The 9,373-nt window shown below is 58.4% G+C and overlaps 2 protein-coding genes across 4 annotated transcripts in view; both read left to right on the forward strand.

The window, feature by feature from the left end:
- Nucleotides 1–9,373, forward strand: part of SMC1A (structural maintenance of chromosomes 1A) — a 92,866-nt gene that overhangs the window by 9,661 nt on the left and 73,832 nt on the right. The gene's annotated exons all lie outside the window — the stretch shown is intronic.
- On the forward strand, nucleotides 335–7,716 carry LOC146751233 (uncharacterized). The gene is made up of 6 exons (XM_085535180.1): nucleotides 335–380; nucleotides 1,245–1,347; nucleotides 1,477–1,599; nucleotides 3,828–3,875; nucleotides 4,231–5,063; nucleotides 7,116–7,716. The coding sequence occupies exons 1-6, from the start codon at nucleotides 355–357 to the stop codon at nucleotides 7,186–7,188; spliced, it is 1,206 nt and encodes a 401-aa protein (XP_085391306.1). The 5' UTR covers nucleotides 335–354; the 3' UTR covers nucleotides 7,189–7,716.

Genomic DNA, 9,373 nt, shown 5'->3' on the forward strand with positions numbered 1-9,373 from the left:
GGGGTATTGGGGGTGTTATGGGGTTATGGGGGTATTGGGGGGATAGGGGGGTAATGGGGTTATGGGGGGTATTGAGGGGTATAGGGAGGATAGGGGTTGGGGGGTTATGGGGGTGTATAGGGGGTATTAGGGGGGTTTGGGAGGGTATGGGGCAGTGTGGGGGGGTATATGGGGTGGGGGGTGGAGGGGATATGGGGTGTATTGGGGGGTATTTGGGGATAAGGGGGTATGGGGGGTAATGGGGGGTAATGGGGGGTAATGGGGGGTGGGGGGAGGGTGTTATGGGGGGTATTGGCACACTGTGGACGTGTGGGGCTGTGATCCCGCAGTGCCCCATTGTCTGACCCCGAGCAGATGGAGGCCGTGACCCTCAGCCCGCGGTGAGTGTTACCTGGGGGGGGACATTGGGGTCAATGGGGGATATGAGGCCATTGGGGACACTGGGGACAATGGGGTCAATGAGATCAATGGGGTCAATGGGATCAATGGGGGACAATGGGATCAATGGGGACATTGGAGTCAGTGGGGTCAGTGGGGCCAATGGGAACATTAGGGACACTGGGATCAATGGGGTCTAAGAGGTCAATGGGGTCTATGGGATCAATGGGGTTCAGTGGGGTTAATGGGGTCAATGGGGTTAATGGAGTCAATGGAATCAATGGGGTCAATGGGGTCATTGGGATCTATAAGATCAATGGGGTCAATGGGGTCAATGGGATCAGTGGGGTTTATGAGGTCAATGGGGTCTATGGGATCATTGGGGTCAATGAGGTCTATGGGGTCAGTGGGGATAATGGGGTCATTGGGGTCTATAGGATCAATGGGGTCAATGGGTCAGTGAGGTCTATGGGGTCAATGGGGTCTATAGGATCAATGGGGTCAATGGGGACATTAGTGGACACTGGGGTCTATGGTGTCAATGGGGGTCAGTGGGGATAATGGGGTCAATGGGGACATTGGGGGACAATGGGGTCAATGGGGTCTATAGGATCAATGGGGTAAGTGGGGCCATTGGGGTCAATGGGGTCAATGGGGACATTAGTGGACAACGGGGTCTATGGGGTCAATGGGGTTAATGGGATCATTGGGGATAATGGGGTCAATGGGGTCTATAGGATCAATGGGGTCAATGGGGTCAGTGCAGATAATGGGGTCATTGGGGTCTATAGGATCAATGGGGTCAATGGGGAGTTGGGGGGGGGAGGGGTGGGTGGGCGTGTCCCCGTCTTAGCCCCGCCCCCCAGGCACCGTGATTGGCTGTCGGCGTGTTCCCGCCTCCTGGGCGGGGCTGAGATCTGCGGCCTGGAAGCGGAAGTGGAACCTGACGGCAGTGAGCGAATCACGAGGGTGGGTTTGGAAGCCCCGCCCCGCCCCATTGTGACGTCACAGAGCCCCCCATTGTGACGTCACAAAGCCCCGCCCCCCTTATTGTGACGTCACAGAGCCCCCCCATTGTGACGTCATTCTCCTTATAAGGTCATGGGCTCCTGGCTGCCGCTATCGGGACCTGAAGATCAATCCCGTATAGTGGAGGTGGTGCTGGGCAGAATGAGGGCTGAATTGGGACCCCCGCGTGGACCCCCCCGACCCCGACCACAGGTTACATCCCCCCCACACCCCATGTGACCCCCCCCACCATTGGATCCCCCAAAGACCCCATTGTTGAGCCCCCAAATCCCATTTATAACCCCATTTTTGAGCCCCCAAATCCCATTTATAACCCCATTTTCAGCCCTAAAATCCCTTTTAACCCCAAATCCCTCACATTAATCCCACAAAGACCCCAAAATCACCATTTTCAGCCCCCAAATCCCCCTTTAACCCCAAATCCCCCCATAAAACACCACAAAGACCCCCAAATCCACCCAAAAAACCCCAAATCCCCCACATTAACCCCACAAAGACCCCCAAATTCCCCCTTTTAACCCCAAATCCCTCCCACATTAACCCCAGAAAGACCCCTAAATCCCTGCTTCTAACCCCAAATCCCTCATATTAACCCTACAAATACCCCAAATCCCCCTTTTAACCCAAATCCCTCACATTAACCCCACAAAGACCCCAAAATCCCCATTTCCAGCCCCCAAATCCCTCTTTACCCCCAAATCCCCATTTTAAGCCCCAAATCCCCCCATTTAACCATAAATCCCTCACATTAACCCACAAAGACCCCAAAATCCCCATTTGTTCAGCCTCCAAATCCTCCTTTAAACCCTAAATCCCCTACATTAACCCCACAAAGACCCCAAAATCCCATTTTCAGCCTCCAAATTCCCCTTTTAACCCCAAATCCCCCCATAAAACACCACAAAGACCCCCAAATCCACCCAAAAAACCCCAAATCCCCCACATTAACCCCACAAAGACCCCCAAATTCCCCTTTATAACCCCAAATCCCCCCCACATTAACCCCAGAAGACCCTAAATCCCGCTTCTAACCCCAAATCCCTCATATTAACCTACAAATACCCCCAAATCCCCCTTTTAACCCCAAATCCCTCACATTAACCCCACAAAGACCCCAAAATCCCCATTTCCAGCCCCCAAATCCCTCTTTAACCCTCGAATCCCCCATTTTAAGCCCCAAATCCCCCCTTTTAACCCTAAATCCCCCACATTAACCCCACAAAGACCCCCAAAATCCCAATTTATAACCCTCCCCCCCCCCTCAAATTGGAGTGTCCACCCATTGTGACCCAACCTCCCCATTGGATCCCCCAAAGACCCCATTTTTGAGCCCCCAAATCCCATTTATAACCCCATTTTCAGCCCTAAAATCCCCCCATTTAACCCCAAATCCCTCACATTAACCCCACAAAGACCCCAAAATTCCATTTTCTGCCTCCAGATCCTCCTTTAAACCCTAAATCCCCTACTTTAACCCCACAAAGACCCCCAAATCCCCATTTTCAGCCCCCAAATCCCCCTTTAACCCCAAATCCCTCACATTAACCCCACAAAGAACCCCAAAATCCCCATTTTCAGCCTCCAAATTCCCCCTTTTAACCCCAAATCCCCCCATAAAACACCACAAAGAACCCCAAATCCACCCAAAAAACCCCAAATTCCCCCTTTTAACCCCAAATCCCCCCCACATTAACCCAGAAAGACCCCTAAATCCCCGCTTCTAACCCCAAATCCCTCATATTAACCCTACAAATACCCCCAAATCCCCTTTTTAACCCCAAATCCCTCACATTAACCCCACAAAGACCCCAAAATCCCCATTTCCAGCCCCAAATCCCTCTTTAACCCCCGAATCCCCCATTTTAAGCCCCAATCCCCCCTTTTAACCCTAAATCCCCCACATTAACCCCACAAAGACCCCCAAAATCCCAATTTATAACCCCTCCCCCCCCCTCAAATTGGAGTGTCCACCCCATTGTGACCCAACCTCCCCATTGGATCCCCCTAAGACCCCAGTTTTGAGCCCCAAATCCCATTTATAACCCCATTTTCAGCCCTAAAATCCCCCCATTTAACCCCAAATCCCTCACATTAACCCCACAAAGACCCCAAAATTTCCATTTTCAGCCTCCAAATCCTCCTTTAAACCCTAAATCCCCTACATTAACCCCACAAAGACCCCCAAATCCCCATTTTTCAGCCCCCAAATCCCCCTTTTAACCCCAAATCCCCCCATAAAACACCACAAAGACCCCCAAATCCCCCCTTTTAACACCAAATCCCCCACATTAACCCCACAAAGACCCCATAGTCCCCCCTTTTAACCCCAAAATCACCCCCCCCAACCATTTTATCCCCCCGGACCCCCATTTTTAACACCCCCCCCCCCCCCCCTCATATTTACCCCCTCCCCATTATAGATGCCAGCCATTGGGGGACCCCAACTCAACAGCGCCCCCCACCTCAAGGTGAGTGGACCCCCCCCTTCATTAAGCCCCTCCCATCATTAAGTCCATCCCCTTCATTAAGCCCATCCCCTTCATCAAGACCCTCCCCTTCATTAAGCCCCTCCCCCTTCATTAAGCCCCGCCCCTTCATTAAGCACCACCCCTTAATTAAGCTCCTCCCCTTCATAAAGCCCCGCCCCCTTCATTAAGCCCCGCCCCTTCATCAAGCCACACCCTTTCATTAAGCCCCGCCCCCTTCATTAAGCCCCGCCCCTTCATCAAGCCACACCCTTTCATTAAGCCCTGCCCCCCTTCATTAAGCCCCGCCCCTTTTATTAAGCCCCGCCCCCATTGATGATGTCGCTTCCTCCCACAGGAGCCCCTCCTTCCGACCCTCCCAAGCCCCGCCCACAAGGGGGCGTGGCCTCCGCGACACCCCGCCCACCCCAACCACGTGGTCCAATCCAGCCCCGCCCACCCGGCCCTCAGCCCCGCCCCCAAACCCCTCCCATTGGCCAACAGCGCCCTCAGGCTCCGCCAACTACACAGCCCCGCCCCCAAACCCCTCCCATTGGTCAGCCTCCGTGCTCAGGCTCCGCCCACTGCTGCCAATCAGGCCACGCCCAGCGGACCTCAGCCCCGCCCACAAGGGCAGCCCCGCCCACAAACTCCTCCCATTGGTCAGCTCCGGCCGCAAACCCCGCCCTCAGGCTCTCCGGCTTCTCCTATTGGTCAACAGCGCCCTCAGACCCCGCCCACTTCCCCTCAGCCACGCCCACAGGCTTCACCCATTGGCCAACCCCGCCCCCAAGCCCCGCCCACCTCCCCTCAGCCGCGCCCACAAGCCCCGCCCACTTCCCCACAGCCCCCGCCCCCAGGCTCCTCCCATTGGTCAGACCCGCCCCCAAGCTCCGCCCACCTCCCCTCAGCCCCGCCCCCAGGCTCCTCTCATTGGCCAACAGCGCCCTCAAGCTCCACCCACCTCCCCTCAGCCCCGCCCCCAAGCTCCGCCCACCTCCCCCCAGCCCCGCCCCCAAACCCCTCCCATTGGTCAGCCCCGCCCCCAAACCCCGCCCACCCCTCAGCCCCGCCCCCAAACCCCTCCCATCGGTCAGCCACGCCCTCAAGCCCCGCCCACCACTCGGCAGCCCACGCCCACAAGCTCCGCCCCCTGGAACCCAAACCCGCTTTGGCGCCAAAACCCGGCAGGTAGGGGGCGGGGCTTAGGGCAGGGGGCGGGGCTTAGATCAGGAGGGGGCGGGCTTAGGGCAGGAGGGGGCGGGGCTTAGAGCTGAGGGGCGGGGCTTAGAGCCGAGTGGGCGTGGCTTATGGCAGGAGGGGGCAAGGCTTAGAGATGGGGGGGCGGGGCTTAGAGCTGGAGGGGCTTAGAGATGAGTGGGCGGAGCTTAGCGCTGAAGGGGCGGGGCTTAGAGATGGGGGCGGGACTTAGAGATGGGGGCGGAGCTTAGATCAGGAGGGGGGGGCTCAGAGCAGGGGGCGGGGCTTAGAGCTGAATGGGTGGTGCTTAGGGCAGGGGGCGGGGCTTATTGCAGGTTGGGGCGGGCTTTAGAGCGGAATGGGCGGAGCTTAGAGATGGGGGCGGGGCTTATGGCAGGAGGGGGCGGGGCTTAGAGATGGGGGCGGGGCTTAGAGCTGGAGGGGCGGGGCTTAGAGCAGGGGGCGTGGCCTGTCTTAAAGGGGTAGAACCCGATGGGGGTCAGTATTGGATTGGGTGGTTTCTATTGTGGGGGGGGGTCATAATGGGGGGGGTCTTTATGGGGGGGGGGGGGGCTCAATGGGGGGTCACAATTGGAGGTCTCTATGAGGGGTCATAATGGGGGGGGTCTATATGGGGGTTCAGAACAGGGGGGTCTTTATGGGGGTTCACAATGGGGGGGGCACAATGAGGTGGGTTACTATGGGGGGGTCTCATAGGGGGACCCTATTGGGGGGTCACAATGGGGGGTGCACAATGGGGGGGTCTCTATGGGGGGGGTCTCTATGGGGGGACCCTATTGGGGGGGGGCAATGGGAGGGGGGCACAATGGGGGGGTCATAATGGGGGGAGTCAAAGTGGGGGGGGTCTCTATGGGGTTCAGGATTGGGGGTCTCTATAGAGGGGTCACAATGGGGGGGCTACAATGGGGGGGGTCTCTATGGGGGTTCCTATGAGGGGGTCGCAATGGGGGGGTCTCTATGGGGGTTCCTATTTGGGGGGGGTCACAATGGGGGGGGGTCTCTATAGGGGGTCAGGATGTGGGGGTCCCTATGAGGGGTCACAGTGGGGGGATTAAAATGGGGGGGGGTCTTTATGGGGGGCATAATGGGGGGTCTCTATGGGGGTCTTTATGGGGGGTTCACAATGGGGGGGGCACAATGGGGTGGGTTACTATGGGGGGGTCTCTATGGGGGGACCCTATTGGGGGGGGCAATGGGTGGGGGTTACAATGGGGGGGGTCTGTGGGGGGTTTCACAATGGGGGGGTCTTTATGGGGGGGTCACAATGGGGGGGATCAGAATGAGGGGTCTCTATGGGGGGGTTAGAATGGGGGGTCCTTATGGGGGGGGGTCATAATGGGGGGGTCAGAATAGGGGGTCTCCATGGGGGGGATCACAGTGGGGGGGTCTCTATGGGGAGGTCCCTAAGGGGGCTCCCTATTGGGGGGGGGGCACAATGGGGTGGGTTACAATGGGGGCGTCTCTATGGGGGGTTGCTATTGGGTGGGGTTCTCCATGGGGGTCTCTATGGGGGGGTCTATGGGGGAAACCCTATTGGGGGGGTCACAATGGGGGGGTCTCCATGGGGGGTCTCTATGGGGGGTTGCTATTGGGGGGGGGGTCTCTATGGGGGGGTCTCTATGATGGGCCCCTATTTGGGGGGGGGTCACAATGGGAGGGTCAAGGGGGGCGGGGTTATAAAGGGGGGTCCCTATGGGGGGTCACAATGGGGTGGTCACAATGGGGGTTCCTACTGAGGGGGTCACAATGGGGGGTCTCCATGGGGGTCTCTATGGGGGGGGTCTCTATGGGGGGGTCTCTATGGGGGGACCCTATTGGGGGGGCACAATGGGGGGGTCTCTATGGGGGGCCCCTATTTGGGGTGGGGGTCACAATGGGAGGGTCAAGGGGGGGGTGGTTATAAAGGGGGGTCCCTATGGGGGGGGTCGCAATGTGGGGGTCTCTATGGGGGGTCTCTATGGGGGGGGTCTTTATAGGGACCCATATTAACCCCACCCTATTAACCCCCCCCCCCTTTTTCAGCTCAGCTCCGCCCCCCCCCGATGCCGCCCTCCCTTCGCCAAAGCCTGGCCAGCTTCTTCGAGTGACCCCATAAATGGGGGGGGGGGGGGGAACCCTCAAAATTGGGACCACCCCCCCCTTACCCAAATAGGGACCCCCACCCCGACCCCCATGACCCTAAAATGGGCCCCCCCCCCTTCAAATGGGGACTTCCCCCACCTCTAATAGGGACCTCCCCCCCGAGACCCCAAAATGGGGACCCCCCCCTTTCAAAATGGGGACCCCTCCCCCTTTTAAATGGGGACCCCCTCCTTTAAAATGGGGACCTCCCCTTCCCAAATAGAGACCCCTAAAATGGGGACCCCCCCCCTTCTCAAATAGGGACCCAACCCCCACCCCATGACCCCAAAATGGGGACCCCCCCCCTTTCAAAATGGGGACCTCCCCCTCCCCAAATAGGGACACCCCCTCCCCACAAGACCCTAAAAAGGGGACCCCCCCCTTCAAAATGGGGACCCCCCCCACCTCAAATAGGGACCAACCCCCACCCCTGAGACCCCAAAATGGGGACCCCCCCCTATTCAAAATGGGGACCCCCACCCTCCCCAAATAAGAACCCCCCCCCCCCAACCCCCTTTAAACTGGGACAGCCTCAAACTGAGACCAACCTAAACTGGGATCCTATGGGACTGGGACCCCCAAACTGGGATCCTATGGGATTGAGAGACCCCAAACTGGGATCCCCCCCCCAAATTGGGATCCTACCCCCCAAACTGGGATCCTATGGGTCTGGAACCTCCCAAACTGGGATCCTATGGGACTGAGAGACCCCAAACTGGGATCCCACCCCCCAAAGTGGGATCCTATAGGACTGGGACCCCCAAACTGGGATCCTATGGGACTGAGAGACCCCAAATTGGGATCCTATGGGACTGCGACCCCCCAAACTGGGATCCTATGGGACTGACAGACCCCAAAGTGGGACGCCCCCCCCCCAAACTGGGATCCTATGGGATTGAGAGACCCCAAACTGGGACCCCCCCCTTCAAACTGGGATCCTATGGGACTGGGACCCCCCAAACTGGGATCCTATGGGACTGAGAGACCCCAAACTGGGACCCCCACCCCAAACTGGGATCCTATGGGACTGAGAGACCCCAAACTGGGACCCCCACCCCCCAAACTGGGATCCTATGGGACTGGGACCCTCCAAACTGGGATCCTATGGGACTGGGACCCCCCAAACTGGGATCCTATGAAACTGAGAGACCCCAAAGTGGGACGCCCCCCCCCAAACTGGGATCTTATGGGACTGAGAGACCCCAAACTGGGATCCTATGGGATTGAGAGACCCCAAACTGGGACGCCCCCCTTCAAACTGGGATCCTATGGGACTGGGACCCCCCATACTGGGATCCTATGGGACTGAGAGACCCCAAACTGGGACCCCCACCCCCCAAACTGGGATCCTATGGGACTGAGACCCTTCCAAACTGGGACCCCACCCCAAACTGGGATCCTATGGGACTGGGACCCCCCAAACTGGGATCCCTATGGGACTGAGAGACCCCAAAGTGGGACGCCCCGCCCCCCAAACTGGGATCCTATGGGATTGAGAGACCCCAAACTGGGACCCCCCCCTTCAAACTGGGATCCTATGGGACTGGGACCCCCCATACTGGGATCCTATGGGACTGGGACCCCCCAAACTGGGACCCCACCCCAAACTGGGATCCTATGGGACTGAGAGACACCAAACTGGGATCCCAACCCCCAAACTGGGATCCTATGGGACTGGGACCCCCCAAATTGGGATCCTATGGGACTGAGAGACCCCAAACTGGGACCCCCACCCCCCAAACTGGGATCCTATAGGACTGAGAGACCCAAACTGGGATCCCACCCCCCAAAGTGGGATCCTATAGGACTGTCAGACCCCAAACTGGGATCCTATGGGACTGAGAGACCCCCAAACTGGGATGCCCCCCCCCAAACTGGGATCCTATGGGACTGAGACCCCCCAAACTGGGACGCCCCCCCCCAAACTGGGATCCTATGGGACTGAGACCCTTCCAAACTGGGACCCCACCCCAAACTGGGATCCTATGGGACTGAGAGACCCCAAACTGGGACCCCTACCCCCAAACTGGGATCCTATGGGACTGAGAGACCCCCAAACTGGGAGCCCCCCCTTCAAACTGGGATCTATGGGACTGGGACCCCCCAAACTGGGATCCTATGGGACTGAGAGACCCCAAACTGGGACCCCCACCCCCCAA

The sequence above is a fragment of the Coturnix japonica genome, unplaced genomic scaffold, assembly GCF_054131305.1.
Source record: "Coturnix japonica strain WE unplaced genomic scaffold, WE-NBRP24 Scf110, whole genome shotgun sequence".
NCBI lineage: Eukaryota > Metazoa > Chordata > Aves > Galliformes > Phasianidae > Coturnix > Coturnix japonica.